The 16,150-nt window shown below is 57.9% G+C and overlaps 1 protein-coding gene across 1 annotated transcript in view; it reads left to right on the forward strand.

Moving 5' to 3' along the window:
- LOC122386639 (protein C-ets-2-like) overlaps positions 1 to 10,219 on the forward strand; it is a 29,615-nt gene extending 19,396 nt beyond the window's left edge. The window contains exons 5-7 of the mRNA XM_043376020.1: positions 7,595 to 8,163; positions 8,450 to 8,607; positions 8,995 to 10,219. Coding sequence (XP_043231955.1) covers positions 7,595 to 8,163; positions 8,450 to 8,607; positions 8,995 to 9,058 — 791 coding nt within the window. The 3' untranslated portion in view covers positions 9,059 to 10,219. The remainder of the gene's footprint in view (positions 1 to 7,594; positions 8,164 to 8,449; positions 8,608 to 8,994) is intronic.
- The last annotated feature ends 5,931 nt before the right edge of the window (positions 10,220 to 16,150 follow it).

Here is a 16,150-nt window from a genome sequence, read left to right on the forward strand (position 1 = left end):
TGAGCGTTTTTCTGGGGCCGGTTTGGGCCGGAAAGTGGGGTTCATGAGTTTTGGCCAGCTCGTCAATGGGGTGCGTTCTGACGGACAGATGATCTATCGTGACCGTCATTCATCACCGCGTTTTTGCGGTCGCCGGCCGGGTATTCAGAAAGTTTCGTGCATCGTGCGCGCTGATGAGCGTCCTACTTTTGTGCAAAATTGCCCGAGCATGCGAACTGCGCGCGTCGAACTCTAGCCGGCGTCAGTAGGGCACCCAGTGGTCATTAGGCCGCTCTAATACGGCCCCGCAATGAACTTACACACACATATCTTCATTCGCGGAGCGGCGTTGTGGGCCGCCGGCCGGGCTGTCCGCCGGCCGGGCCGCCTCAATGGCCAGAGGTCAGCAGCGGGTCGGCGCGGGGTCAGCCCTGGGCCGTCTCGGGTCACAGAGGTGGTCGGAAGACCCGGCGGCCGACACGGCGGTGCTACCGACGCGCGCGATCGGGCTCCAATGACCCAGTGAGTATGGGAAGTGTGCCTGCTGGAAATGGGCCGGGCCGGAAGAGCGGCGGCTCGGTGGCGCGGGTCGCGCCCGCCGCCGCTCCCCGGCACCCACACGGCCGCCAGCCGCCGAGCCGCGCGCACCGCCGCCCCGCCGCGCGTTACACGTGACGTGACGCGACCAGTGTGACGGTGACGGCCGCGTGACGCCGCCATGCTGACCACTCACAAGCGCGACTGGCGCCACGAGCTGACGGCCGCACCGAGGATCGCCGCCGATCTCTTCGCCCGCGCAGGTACTCCGAGTCGACAGACAGGTACTCCGAGTCGCCAGACTGATCTACATAGGGGGCTCCGATACGATGGCGAATCCATTCAGACTCTTGCTAACGATTTTCGGATCGCAACAGCTTAAGTTTTTAAAGCATGTCTTTGAGAAGCAATATTTTTTTAAGTTATGTAGCTTTTAAAATTGCCTTCAATATGAGTTGCGGATAAGAACTTTCCCGACTCCCAGTGGCCTGTGTGTGCTCTCTGTGGCGCCCGTCCCGCGGTGCGCGTCTGCTCGTCCCGTGGCCGCCGGCCGGGTCGGGGCGGTGTTTGGACGCGCTGCCCCAGTGGCCCGCTCCCCTCTGTCAGTCGCTCTCCGCCGACCAGCTGGTGCCGCCTCCGCCTGCCGGCTGCTCCGTCTCGTCCAGACGCGGCCCGCGGCCCCTCCAGGCTCCCAGGCCCGACCAGCCGGAGTCGATCGCCGCCCCTCGCCGACGGTACACCGGCGGCCCTTTTTTGCACGCGTCGTGGCCGTCGCACGCGGCGCTCCTCCCTGCCGCCGGAAGCGTAAGGTCGCGCCGGATCCTGAGCGCCGCTCCGAGCCGGGCCGCGCCGGGCGGCCCTACCAGGTGGTCGCTGGCGCCGCGCGGCTTCAATGGGCCGGCGGGGGCATTGTTTGGGTCTCTCGGCGAGCTCGGGACCGCCGCAGTGTCGCGGCTGGCGGCACCGTGGCGGCGCGGTGACACGGCGGATCGGACCGGGACGTAATTGGCGGCCGATGACGGCGGCTGGACTTTCCTGGCGACGGAATGACTGGGCCCCAGTGGAGACCGATCCGATTTAGAGTCGTCGAACGGGTCCGAAAGTGTTCGGGGGAATGGAGAAACGGCTTACTTATTTTCTTCCTTCAGATGTTTTTTCCATGGCTAACAGGTGCAAAGCAAGCGCTCATCGAGACTTCTTCGTCGCCGTCTGTCTCGAGCGTCTCCAAAGCTCCCTCTCCACCCCTTCTGTCGGAATCCCTTCTGTCGGAATCCCCGTCTCTCCCCTGCCGCTGGTCCCCTGTCTCCCTCTGCTGGCATTCCTTGTCACCCCGGCTGTCGTGTCTGGCTCTGTCAGCTCGGCGTCTGCACTCAGCAGTCTCAGCAGCCCGTCTCTGGTAGTCCCGTGTGTGCCCTGTGTCTGCGCCTGGCTCGGCGTCTGCCGCCGACGGTTCGTGCGTCTGCCGTTGGCCGGCGTCTTCTGGTGCGCCGTTTCCGGCAGGTGGCCCGGCCCAGTAATCCCGGCCGTGGACCGTGACGTGATGCAGTGTGACGTCACGCCGTGACGCCTGTGTGTGACGGGTCTGTAGTGCAGTGTGGGTCGGTGGGTTTCATTATCCAGGGTTTGAATCAGGCGCCTGCTTTGCAACAGGTGGCAGTCTAGGGAGCCGGGTTTGACCGCTGATCTACTCCGGTGAACGGTCACGGGCGTTTTTGTCTCATCACACAGTAGCGTTCTAGATATTAACGTTCCCGCTCTGCTCCCTGTCCCCGTCCCGCCCCCGTCCCACCCGTCCCCGCCCCTGTCCCGCCTCTGTCCCACCCGTCCCCGCTCCTGTCCCGCCAGTCCGCCCGGTCAGGTGTGAGGGCGGTTTTTGCGCGCCGGCGCCAATTTCAAGGTGCCGGGGAGTGCGGCGGTGGCCTGCTTCCGGCGGAAGCTCGCGTTTACTCCCCTCTGGCCGCTCTCCCCGGTGTGCCGCTCTCCCCCGGTGTCCCGGGGAGGGCGGGATTTGTCGGGCGCGCAGGAACTGGGGCGGCGCCGAGGCCAGGGTTTGATTTGGAGGGCTGATGGCCGTGTCGTGGTCACGTTTGAATTGGGCCGGGCCCGGCCCCTGTGTGAGGTGCTCGAACCCACTCCGGCGGGGAGCTCGGATAATCCTACCGACCATTGTGTCGCGGGCACAACAATGGAAACGGGACCGACACAATGAAGATACTAATAACGCGGGATTGTGGACGTTCCCCGGCACAGAGCGATCGCCGCAGAATGTTTTTGTCTTTTCGTCAGCATTTGGAGTTTAGTTGTTGGAATTAATAGGACGCATTATCATTTCCGTTCTTCCTTCTACGGTTTCATTTTTGTAAAGTTTTATCCCATTTCCGGCTCATATTTTGTAGTAAATTGCTCCCGAAAACACTAAGATGATAGCCTTGGCTTTGGTATAATTAAACTCGACCGTTGTAGTATAATTAGGCACACAGGAAGTCTGAATTGGTGGGGGACCTGTCCTGGCGCGGGCACGCACGGTGTTGGATGGGTTCGATGCGGCGGGTTATCCTCGGAGGACCGAGGGTCAGGTGCTGTTCACCTTGCCTTAGTTCTCAGGCTTTCTCTAGAGGAGGCACATCCGGTCTAGATCCTGCCCCTGTTCCAGTGTTTGTTACGGCCAGTAGACGTATGATGAAGTAATAAATCCACGACACAAAAGCTGTAGGTCATTAGTTGCCAATCAGACTGTCCTAATAACGACTCGGCCGTTCGGTGGTGACAGGTCCTTCCAGACCATTCGCTCCCTCACGCCTGCAGCTGCGGGTGGTGTCCAGCCGCGGCGTCTGTCAATAATAGGCCCCCGAGGAATGTGGGCGCCTCACTGCCCCATAACTGTCACCTTGTTATGACTGCCCGGTCCACGGGGACGGCGGCGCCGGCCCGTCAGGCCTGTCCTCTCCTCTCCTCTCCATCTGCCGACCGGCGGTCCGCGCCCCTTCTGAGCCCCTCCCGACCCCCGCCGGCCGGGCCAGGGCGGAATTCACAGCCCTTTGTCCGGTCGGACGTCAATTTTACGGTGTTTATTTACGCGCGGCACGCTCGTGGATAGGACAAATTTGAGCCGTCTTTTTGTGCCTTCTCGGCGGAGCCGTGCGGTCGGCCGGTCGGGCCTGTTTTGATGAATGGACTCGCCACTCCATTCAGCGCCGGGCCTGCCCGCTCGGCCCCGCTCGGGCCGGTCCCTGGAGTACCGCCTGTCACCCCCGGGCCGCCCGCCGCCGCCGCAGACACAGCCGAGGCTCGCCATTCATTCTCATGCGATGTGGCGGCCGTTTTTTTCGGCGGTGCGCAGTGCGACTCGCCCCCGCCGCCGGCGCGCCGGAAGCGACTCGTTGACGCGCAGATTGGAGGCCATTGTGGGCTGCCGCTCGACACCCGTGGCAAGTATTCCGCGCGGCGTCGCCCGTGATGCGACTGATTTAACGTGTAACTCTTGAGCGCCGCCGCTACAGACTCGTCCGTCGTCGACTCGTCGCTCGGGCAGAGTTCGGCTGTCGTTTACACTCTGTATCGGACAGAGCGGCCCGATCTGAGACCCCGCCGCCAGATCAAAAGCAGCGCGCTCTCTATGGGCGCATTGATTCGATAACCTCTCATGGCGTGTCATCAGCCGCTGAGGGGAGCTGCGGCCGCGCCGCGCGCTCCGCTCGCCGATTAGTTAGCGTCCGGCACCGGTAAACTTCAGGGCACGATCCCGTTCAGCGGTGCTGACGTCTGTTCCAATTGCGATGCCGTCTACGGTGGTGCGCGCGGTTTTTCTCTCGAATGTAAGCACAGCCGGGATTTAAATGTTTTCATTTGCTAAAAAGGACAAACAGCGGGTTGTTCGGCGTTTGGCGGTGGCGGATCAAACGCACCGCCGGCGCGCCGTCTTTGATCTCGCCGCCTGACCTCGGAGCACGTGCGGCCGGCCGGCGCGCCGGCGCGCCCATGACGCTGTAACTTTACCCGCGCCCGGCGGCCCGCTGCACGCCCGCACCTCATAAACGTCGGCAATTGGCAGGCGGGCCGCGCGGCCGCGGTGGTCGTCGCCGAGTCTCGGGAGGCTGCGCGCCGCGCCGCGCCGCTTCCGTCGCTGTGCGCCGCTGTTTGCCGCCGGCGCGGTCAAACAGTGCGGCTCGCGCGCGGCGCACGGCGTCAACAGCGCGCCGGAAGCCGGCGATTGGCGCGCCGGGCCGCTCGGGTCGCCCGACCGGATCCCATGAGCGCGCGACCGCCGGAACCGGCCGACGACCGGTGCCGATCTGTGGGTCAGGCGCCGGTGCCGGTCTCCGCGCCGGCCGGCCGCCCGGCCGCTCCGGCCGCGGCGCGGCGCCGAGAAGCACCGGTAATGACGGTCCTCTCCGGCCGCCGCCGCCCACCGTCTGCGCGCGAGCGCTCCGTCAATTTGTCATTTCTGCGGCCAATCAGCGGCGCAAAAACAGTGCCGGCGCGGCCGGGAGAGCGGCTGTCGGCCGCCGTGAGAACGGGCGCCGCTCGGGCGTCTGGGCGCCGCCGGCTCCCCCGCCGGATGTGATGAAGGTGGACCGGACGCGGCCGGGCGCCGTGGGAAAAGGGTTAAATCCAGGGTAACCGGAGACGGCTACCGGGGAGACGGGTGGAGAGGGGCGGGACGGGGACAGTGAAATGGGGAGCTGCTGCTCATCGCGCGGCGGCCCGCGAGTGGTTTGGTGGGTTGGTGGGGTGCGGTGACGGTCGGTGGGACGCAGTGGAGAGGGTTGGAGACCAGTGGAACAGCTGAGACGGTGTTGGCAGATTCCTGCAGTCGGTTTGGATCGCGCCCCCTCCCAACCACGCCGTGGCTGGTGAAGAGATATGGACCGGGCCGTGACAGACACTCAGACAGGTAGACGGACATATTTATTACGAGTGTATCCAGCTGTCGCGCCCGTCGCTGTCCGGTCTCGGACAGATAAACACAGCTCGGACAGCGCGCCCACTGCGCTGATGTCAGCTGTTTGGGGCCGGCCTGCCAATGGACATCGACTGTCTTACCCCCAGACAATGAATGGGGGTTTTAGGTCTAAGAGCTGAAATCGAATTTATTAGTCGATATAAGTGAGTATCACCGTGTAATGTCTCGATCGTTGATGTAGCACACCGCTCACTGTCTGCCCGCTGACGACTAAGCAGCTCTGCTCTGCCCCGGCTGACCGAGCTGCCGACAGCCGCTGGGCAGCTGGCCGCTGACCCGTCCGGCGCCCGCGGCAGTGACCGCCCCCCCCCCCCCTCCTCCGGTGGAAGGGGGCTACTCCCGGCCGTGTTGGCACCGACCACCGGCCGCCGGAGCCGCCGGCGGGGCTTGAATGAGTTGTAGTGGCGTTCTCGGCGGCGGCGGCGGCGGTGGCGGTGGTAGCGGTGCCTGGAGTGCCGACTGCGGCGGTGGGTGGCGGTCCCGGTGTTGCATTTGGCCGCTGCCGTGACGTTAGTGACCAACTCTCGGAGCTGTGTGAGTACACGTCGCTGTCAGTCCCCAACCCATTCCGATATTTTGATAGCCGCTGAACCTTGCAAAGTCTCACTCAGTGGTCGGTCCTGCTGGCCCACCGCCGGCGGCTCCTGCTCGCACCGTAAACCCTGTCCACGGACCCACCGCGGTCTCCCGCCGTCCTGAATGAATGACCGACCGGTCGTCCGGCCGGCTCGGGGCCGATTTTGCCGACTCAGGGCTCTGCGGCAACTCTGACGCACCCCGCGCCGGGAACGTCAACTGCGCGCCGCCGCCGGCCGCCGCTCGGGGCCGCTGCTCGTTTTTCGCACGGTAATTGCACCGGCGCTGGTCTGTTTGCGATCTAATTAAACGACTCTGGAGCCAAGGCCGGCGGCGGGCCGGGCCATTGTTGGGAGCTCCTCGCCCCGCTGCTGCCTCTCCGGTGCTGATGGAGGTGGGGGTGGAGGCTTTGTCACGAGCGGCACGTCGTGCCGAGCCGCGCTGAGACTCGGTGTCAGATCAGATAGCGTCGCCTCTGTTTTGATTTATCCAACACTTTCCTTCAGTTCAACAGAATTGGAATGAAATGTTTCTGGGTACGTCAGGACTTATCTGGGCGTGGCTGCACGGCCATTTCACTACTGAGATATTGAGCTGTTCCCAACACAGCACTAGATATGCCTATTTTGCGCTATATCGGACGAATTGAATGTTTTCACTGACGGCCATTATGCGGTGAATGCTGCTCTCATAATGTCCTGACGTCTGTCGGGGACTGTATCGCGTTTGCACGCTCCGGTGCGCGGCTTTCAGCGCTGCAGCCACGCTGCGCTGTTCGGTACCGGTCACGGTACATGGTGATGTACGCGCTAGAGGGGAGTCGGTACCGGGCCGGTGGATATCACCCCGTTCACCGGTCCGGCCGGACCGTGGCGACATGTCGAACATGTGTCCGGGGGACGCGGCGGACGGTGTCGCGACGTCTGACCTGTCGCCGTCACTGCGGCAAACCACAGCTCGTCACAGTACGACTCGACTCATTACTGAGGTGTTCTGAGCGCCGGTCAGTCGGCCGGCCCGCCGTGTTTCTGGACAGCCTTGGAGCCATCCCGCACCCATCCATCTTCTTACACCGCCGTGTAGTGGCCGGCCAGGTGGCCGTCGGACAGGTCACCGCCGCCGCCCGTGGGGTCTGCCCGGGCCGGCGCCGGGCCCAGCCGCTCGTTAGGAGCGTGCAGAGCCGTGCAGAGCGTGCTGAGAGCACGTGTGGTGAACTGGCGGTCAGCTGAGCGGAGGGGCACCGAGAAGGGGGAATTAGCGGGGGCTCGGGCCCTGCAGGCTGGATAGCCGGTGTTTGTGAGGGATTTTGATGAGCTGTCGATGTGACCTGATCTGTTTCATGAGACTGCCCGATGTTCGACCGTTGACGTAGCAGCATGACGTACTGTTTTGTAAACTCCGTGTGACATGAAACCGGTGACCTCTTTGTGAGTGATGATGCCTGAAATCAGCCGTGATTCGGTCCGTGTCTTCTACCGGAAATTACCACCTGATGCCGGTGACCTGACCTGACCTGACCGGCTCTCTCTTTCTCGGCAGGTGCGTACGGAGCGCAGATGGCCGAGCCGATGCAGGGCATGGGTGACGAGCCGCCGGCCTACGTGCCGCAGCACTACGAGCCCGAGTACCCGCACATGGCCGACCCGCACCACCCACCCTACGCCGAGTCCGGCTCGCCAGAGTTCTACCCGGCCTCCGGCCTGGAGCTCAAGTACCGGCCGCCGCACAAGCTCTACCCGCCCGCCTCGCGCTACGAGGGCTACGCCGACCACTACGGGCCCGGCGCGGGCGGATTCGGCGGCGAGCAGCACTACCAGACTGTGCCGCAGGCGGCCGAGTGGCACCCCGAGCTGATGGGCCACGGGCCGCCGCACCCGGCCTTCCTGCCGCCGCACCACCGGGCTCTCGACTCGCCGCTGCAGGCCGAGGTCAAACCGGGCATGATGACGCCGGGTTACCCGCAGGGGGGCGCCGGGCCCTGCTTCACCGGCTCCGGACCCATCCAGCTGTGGCAGTTCCTGCTGGAGCTGCTGACGGACAAGTCGTGCCAGAACTTCATCTCGTGGACCGGCGACGGCTGGGAGTTCAAGCTCACCGACCCGGACGAGGTGAGACACCTGGCGGATGATAGGGGAACTATTGAAACACCTGGCGGGCGACAGGGGAACTAGTAGCCGTGTTTCTATCAGATCAGTTCCTCGACTTTGATCGAGATGCTGTTCCGTTTTTCAAAACTCGTCCCCAGCTTCAAGTGTTCCCATTTGCGTATATTATCAATGATATTATCGGTTCTTGATGCAATGATTTTGGCATAGCCTTCGTAGGCGTTCCCGGCGATAGAGCCTTTTTCTGTAATCAAGCTTATCTTAGCTAAACCTGTTTCTCTGATCTCAGGTGGCCAGACGGTGGGGTAACCGCAAGAACAAGCCAAAGATGAACTACGAGAAGTTGAGCCGGGGGCTGCGATATTACTACGACAAGAACATCATCCACAAGACGGCCGGCAAGCGCTACGTCTACCGGTTCGTCTGTGACCTGCAGAGCTTACTCGGGTGAGTTCGCATGTCACAACTCACAATCACTACCCACAGTCGCAACTCACAATCACTACCCACAGTCGCAACTCAGAATCACAGTCACTACGGCGCTAGCTACTCGGCGTCGATGATTGAGACTGCTCTTGTCAGGCTGTTACTTTTGATGCTAGCTCAACTCTGAATAGGTAATTGACGGTGAGCGACGGTATGGTACCCTCGATTTAGAATCTACGAATTGATAATATATCATAAGGTTTATCGTGTTGTGCTAGGTCTACGCACCGAGCTGTGGATGTGTTGTTAGACCCTGGCTGCCCTCTGTCCCGTTGTTCTGCCGGGCGCTGCTGACAGCTCCCCCTCTCTCCCTCCACTAACGACTAACGTCCCCTCTCCCCTCTGCAGGTACACCCCGGAGGAGCTACACGCCATGGTGGACCTGAAGCCGGACAAGAAGGAGGACGACTGAGCGTCCCCCTCCGGCCCTGCGCTCCCCTCTTCCAGTCCAAAGATGGCGCCACCGGGCGCGCGGCGGGCGCGCCGGCCGGCCGCTCAGGCCTGGCGAACTGTACCTGAAGCGTTAGTTCGCGCGCCCGCCGCACTGCGGCGCCACCGGAGTGAACGGCTCCGGCCGAGTCATCGGACCGTCTCAGCAAGAGAAGTGATCTTAAAGGACTTATTGTTTGACTAGTCTGCCGGCGGCCGGTCTGCGGCCGCCGGCCGTCGAACTGACCGAGTTTTGATGATTTGACGCGCTGACATCGCACGTCAGTCCGCTGGCTGTCCGTGCCAGCCGCGGGGCGTGTTTTGAGTCGCTCCGGGCCCGGTCCTCTCCACCGAAATCTACCGTCTTTCGGGGAGGGACCACCGGTCGGGTGACTCATGCTCAAGTCCGCCCGCGTTGCGGTGGACGTGCTTTTCTACCGGTTTTGGCCGGCGCTGTAGCGGCGTTGTGAGGTTGTTCGGAAGCGCCGTGCCGGCGGCGGCGCCTCCTCTCATGTTATTCGGCCCTCGGTCGCCGAGTTCATAGTGCCGGGCGGCGCGGGCCGCCGCTCTGGGTGGCCCCAGATGCTGTGTTACTCCGCTTCGAGCCGCCGTGCCCGGTCAGTCAGATCTGTTATTTGTTGTCGGTGTCTCGGAGGTCCCTGTCGATATTGGACCCGCTCGGGCGCCACCCCTGTTTTCCACCGCGAGTTTCTACCTTTGACAGCGCTCCGTTCAGTCCGGCGTGATACAGGTGTGGTTATTTATTGCGGGCGCCGCGCCGCGCCGCTCCGTCTTCCGGCCGGCGTGTGGCGCTCCGAGTGTTGTGATCTCGCTGAGAACGGTCGTGTCGCCGCCGGCGGTCCCGGGGCCGCCCCCGACCGCCGACCCCTCCCCCCAGCGGCGACCGCCCAACTGCGAAGCATTACTCCCAAGCTTAATCACATTTTGTTTACGCATATCATTTGTTGAAAATGATGCCACATAAAGTGCCTTGTACATATGACGTACGTGTGTAATTATTTTTGTAACCGATATGATCAACCTGACAAATTGTAGTATTTGAGTGCATTTGAGTGAAAAGTGAGATGACAAATATAGACATGTTGTATCAACAAATTGTTTGAATACACGAGCTGCAACTGTGCTAAGTTTGTTGATTTTTTAGCATCCACATGCGTCGTAAATGGTTTAGTTGACATGGGATAGGAAAGTAACGGTTTCTGTTTCCGCCGCTTGTGTAGCTTATCAGGACTCGCAGAATAACGGTACAAAGGCAATCGGCGTAACCCCACTTTATGGCACCGTTATGTCATACGAGTGTTCTGAATTACACAAGAGCTACGAGTCGCAGTTAACCCCAAACTGATACGCAACTCTCAAATGACCCTGATATCCTAAAGTCAACAATACTGCTGGATGAGTAGTTAGGATATCTCAAGCAGATTTCTCCATCGAAGGCGAATTACTTCTCCGGAAAATAAGGCATACGAATTTTCACTAAACGTTTGGTGTCATCTCCGAAAATAGACTCATTAGTTTGCACTAAATGTTTAGTGTCACAACTCGAGTACCTGCTGGAAACTGGACCTGACTGATCGCCAGTTCGAGAGCTGCGACGATACCCGGAGTTTTGGAGTGGCCTCCAGTCCCACAGCTGTAATACCCCATGGTTTTGGAGTGGCCTCCAGTGTGAAGGGTCGGCGCTCAGCTGGAGTGGCTCTCGATCCCCGCTGTTTGCCGATACACTCATCCGACCAGCTCAGTTGCAGCGTTCCCCGTAAAATGACAATGTTTGCACAGGGGGCGCATCGGTCGGCTGCGAACGGCCGAGCCGACGGTAATAGCCAATAGGCAGGGGACGTTAAAATCGGTACACTGGTGACGTCATTACAGGGCTCTGGTGACGTCAAACACCAGGACAATCGTGACGTCATTACAGGACACTGGTGACGTCATAAAACTGAACACTCGTGTCGTCAAATTAACGAACGCACTGGGCACGTCAATTAATGAGGAACCGTAGTTAGTTCAGGGTACTAATGACGTCAAAATAGAGAACCGGTTGCGTTGTACCAAAGCATTAGTACCGTCACATTATGCGTGCTAATGATGTCGCCCTGGCACGTCGTGGCGTCACACTGGGACACTGGTGACGTCATCGGCGTGTTGGATCAGCGTGGAGAGCCTGTCAGCGCTCAATGGCCTTTTGACCGTTCCCGCTTATTGTTCAGCACTTGTGACACCTCCTGCCGATTCAGCTGTTAAAACAATCCGGTGTCGATGAGTGCCTCAATGGTATGCCCTCAGCTGGTGTTTTGTGATACCTGTTTGGTGATTGGATTGCCGTTCGTTTTATTATGCTCTTATAGGTAAGTACCGTCTTGAATTGAAATGAGCCGAGCGATAAACGTCTAGATAATTGAGTCGGGTAGGCATGTATGCACTTAAGCTGGGCATGTGTCGAGTTATTCCGACACAGTTAAAATGATGAGACTCGGAGAATCCTACCAAACTTTGGCAGGTGAAAATACTAGTCGGCGTCTTCGGGGGGGGGGAGGGGGTCACGAGTTACGACCTCTCTCGTCCTTTCTTGTGAATATCTTTAACGGAGTATTCATCACGCTCTTGTTCCGCACTCCTTAGCTCTTGCGAACTTGATTTTTAGGTTGACTGAGGTCAGGTCACCAGGTCATGTCTGGTGACATACTTCGAAAGAACCGTCTTGCCCAAAGGCATCGAACTAGCGAAAAAAATCCTGATCTCTGACTAAACAACATTCTAGATAATTTTCCTCGCCATCCTTTCTAAAGTCAAGGCTACCGTTTGCCACTGCTTGGCCTAGCGACGAAGTTATGGGGACGTGACCTTCCCCTCGCTTTGATTTGATACGACCACGGCGCTGGCACAGGCTAATGCACCTTATATTATACCTATCCGTCCTAGGGCCATCCTGCTCAGCAACATTGAACAACACCATGCATGGTTATTGCGACGTAGAACCCATTCGCCCACTCCTTAGGTCATCGGCTACAAATACAAAATCTGCGGCCTATCTACGCCGACTGCCCACTGGCTAAGCGCGGCCTCTTGTCCGGCGCATCAGACCCGCTATCTGTCTGAACATGGCGATGATACGGCTAAGTACAGACCCCCAAGTGGTTCGCTAACAGTCGGCCGGGCTCAAGAGGCCCGGCCTGTTGACGGTAGATAAGTGTTCGCTTTCTCAGTGGTCAGCTAACGCCGGCCGAATTTGCTGATGGCGTGGGACGGCCATGCATAGGTATGCTATCGGCTGTAAGCGGACTGGAATTTGGCGTCGGTTTTGTTTGCTCGACGGTATTAATCAGCACTAGCTTATGAACAAAATTAAATATAAAAATATTTGAAGAGGGACGGTTATATGCGTTGTATTGGGGTCCTTCTGCACGGGGACCGCTGCGGCAGAGCTCACGGGAGTTGGATGAAGGTATGTTGGCATAAGAGACTCTGTTTTATAGAATTAAACTATCCTTACATACCAACAGTTTTATCATAATACATTTTGACTTTCGTATCATTCATTAACTACATCTGGATAAGCCAGCGCACTCTTACCGGCCGTCCCGCTCGGCCGCCCTGCCAACTCCCCTCCGCTCAGCGGGGGGTCTTGCGGGGCATGTACCGTCTCACCGGCGGCGGCGAGTGCCGTGTGCACCGCCTATCGCCGCCGAGCTGTGGTCATGTGCATTACGTTAGTGCCGTGCGCTATGGAGACAGCGTCGCAGAAAATGGCCGACGATGCACCGACTGTTTCAATCATTGCATTGTGTGAATAACCGGAGAGATATCGTAATCACGACATGCATCGTAACTACTGCCTCCGACTAATCCTTCTGCGATTATTGGGATTATCAGACTCGACAGTCGCACAACGGGAAAAGTCGCAGCTGTCGGACGCCCAGACATCGATTAGAGTGGATGCTCGCATTGTGTGTTATTATATTATTATGGGATATTCTATTATTCCTAACACCCCTCTCTGATCTTTGCGCCCGAGTCTGCTCCCAGACTGTCCCAGTCGAGGCCCCGCCCGCGGCCCCGAGACGGCCCACCGTCGGACGCCGGCCGCGCCGCACCTCGATAATGCAATGTTTGCCGCCGTCCTCGATAGGCCGAAACATTAGCCCAATCTGGCCCGATAGCCTCGGCGGCTAAGTGAGAGCCGCGTCTTTTATGCGATAGCCGGCGGAGGATAAACACCATGATTTACACAGGAGCCGATACGGACTTGGACACGGGCGCCGGCAAATAGGCCCGAAGATCAACATACTGATCGGAGATTTATTATCGTCGGCGCGTGGTGTCAAAGTCCGACACGGAGCGGGCCTCTCGCGGGATTACGGGCCGCCCAGGGCAGAGCAAGGGCACCGCGGATCAAGAGCGACATGCTCACGTGCATTTTGTGCTATGAATAGACCGCCCTTTGCACCCCAGATCATGAGTTTGAACGGCGTGCGGCTGCGGAGTAGCGACTGTCCGAAGCGGACAGGTAGAGTTGAAACCTGGAGTACCTAATTGGCTGGGTCGTAAACGGCTCAGAAATCTTTACCGAGCATGCTTCAGATTCTAAGTGGAGATCAAATACTTCCTTGGCAAGAAGCCGCTAGTTCTCGATGTCAATAGGAGGGACTTCAGACTTGAGGACGCTTCGAAGACCATTCACGTCAAGAGATGTTTTCTTTTGACGAGTTTGTGAAGGATTCGGCAAACCGAGTGGCAAGGACGAGTGGCAGGGACGACGTAAACCGCCGTACGTGCTGCACTTGACGAGAGACATTCCAGCTCGGTCATGGCTGTTTATTGTAGTCTGTAAATATTTCCAACTCGGTCCAAGTTCTTTGGTGCTATGCAGAGTGCGGGTCACACGCGGAAATTGCCATTTACAATGTGACAAAATTATGTGATGCTTGTGATTCACGACGTTGAGCTCAAATGAAATGCTAGCCTTATGACAATAGAAGTCATCTATTTTTAAGTCTCAGTGAGTCTCGAGATGTCGCTGTTATAACGCAGAGGCTAACGAGTCTAAAAAAAGATGTCGGTCGTCAATCGTCAATGGTATTGCAATTAGTTTGCTCACTCACCTATGCACCAATCTTTCTCACTAGCGCACTCAACGCACCCTTTCCCCACACAACAACAACCGAGCAACCTCTGCAGCGAACACAGAGACGCGGCACTCAGCCCACCGGTTAACACTTCGTGATTGTCCGGCAGACCGTCGGCCGTCCGACCCAGCCAGTCGCTAACTGCAGAAACTCCGTAACAGCCGCACATCGACGTATTTCAGAACGACCCGATAACGAATCAGACAAAGGTCTGACGGATTTACATACAGACACCAACGAACGGGTGCGAACAACTGAACGATAAAAAGGGGAAAATGAAAAGGAAAAGAAAGAGGGAAACGGTATTAATGATAACGGAAGAATGACGCACTGCATAGCGAAGCGATATATCGTGATTTATTGCATTATGTAGTGTCATGAGCGATAGAGCTTGACGGTGAGTTGACATGTGCGTTTCAACTCAAATAAAGATAGAGTCGGGGAACGACCGATGCATTCATCGACTAATCCTGCTATCACTTGAGCATAGTAAAACGGACAGAATTGGAGTGTAAGGTGGCATTCTGCAATCGGGCGTTAACCATGGCTGAACCAGAATCGTCAGGTTTTATTTAATCTTGCATTTTTTGCAGGAAAATACGGGATGGTATCGGCTTGTTCGAATATAAAGTGACCTTTGGTTACCTCTATAGGATTTCTGTTGTTCCGGTGATAAAAACGCATCTCGTCTTTATCAGCTGGTCATGGGCTCGATTCAGTTCTAGAGCAAACTTCAGTATCGTGGCTCGGTGTCAAGGCATTAGTGATTTACCAGTTTACCGGAGCCGTAATATTCAGCGAGTAACCTTATAACGGGGCACCGCACCATAAATTCAGCCGAGCAGTAAACACGTCAAATTAGTCGCTAAAATTGGACGGCACAACCATACAAGCAAAACTGGCATTTGATTTCTTCTTCGTTTATCTAGGCATCGGCAAAGATATTACAATTTCACTTTATTCTTAAGCATGACATACCTACTTCACTTATTTCATTGATTTGCACAAAATATCCACATTGTAACTTCAGGTAAAGTGATGAAACTGAACACGAGAAATGGGATAAATAAGGAAAATAAATTGATGAAAATAAAGATATAGGGTGTCAGAGCCACGGTGAGCGCGCTGTACTCAGGTGCAAGCTTTTACCCTCCCATTCGCACCCAGAGCAGAATACAGATGACGCAACTACAGGACCGTTCCAGAGATCCCTCACTTATCATTACTCCCAGGTTCCTCCCCTCAGCCCTGCCTGCTGTTGGCCGTTGGGTGTTGCGACATACGAGTGCGCCCACAGAACTTGCCCCCTTCCCCAGCCACTGGTCAGCAGGGGACCCGAAAAGATAAGAGTCTCGACCCATAGCCCTGTCTCAGCTGGAGGCACAGCAGTCAGCTAGGAGTCCAGTCAGTTAGCAGCGGGGAAGGGTGATGCTGGTCCAGCTGGGTTCCCGTGGACGGACCATGTCAACCACTGCTGACCTAGCTGAGAAGACCCATCGGCCTAGCTGGGAGACCCACCGGCCCAGCTGGGGAGACGGCCGACCGAGAAACACCGGAACCTGGAGGAGCAGTGACGAGGATCTGACTGTCCAGGCTGGCATGCACTGATTATGAACAGCCAGTACTACAAGCTTCCAGCTAAGAGGCAACCGAAGCCTTGACGTCTCTTTGGCCTCAGATGTTCGTACCATAGGTGGGTGAGTGAGCACGGTAGAGCGCTACAGTACACATATGTACTTGCAACATGACACGGGGAGGTACGACATGGTACGACACGGTACAGTGCGACATAGTAGGTACATGCACCGTGACACAGGGAGGTACATACGATGTAGTATATCATGGTACAATACGACATGGTACGACACGGCGATGGTAAGTACAACACGGTACGGTACGACACTGTACAACACCACATGGTGCTGTGG

The sequence above is a fragment of the Amphibalanus amphitrite genome, unplaced genomic scaffold (assembly GCF_019059575.1).
Source record: "Amphibalanus amphitrite isolate SeventyFive unplaced genomic scaffold, NRLGWU_Aamphi_draft 000258F_arrow, whole genome shotgun sequence".
Taxonomy (NCBI): domain Eukaryota; kingdom Metazoa; phylum Arthropoda; class Thecostraca; order Balanomorpha; family Balanidae; genus Amphibalanus; species Amphibalanus amphitrite.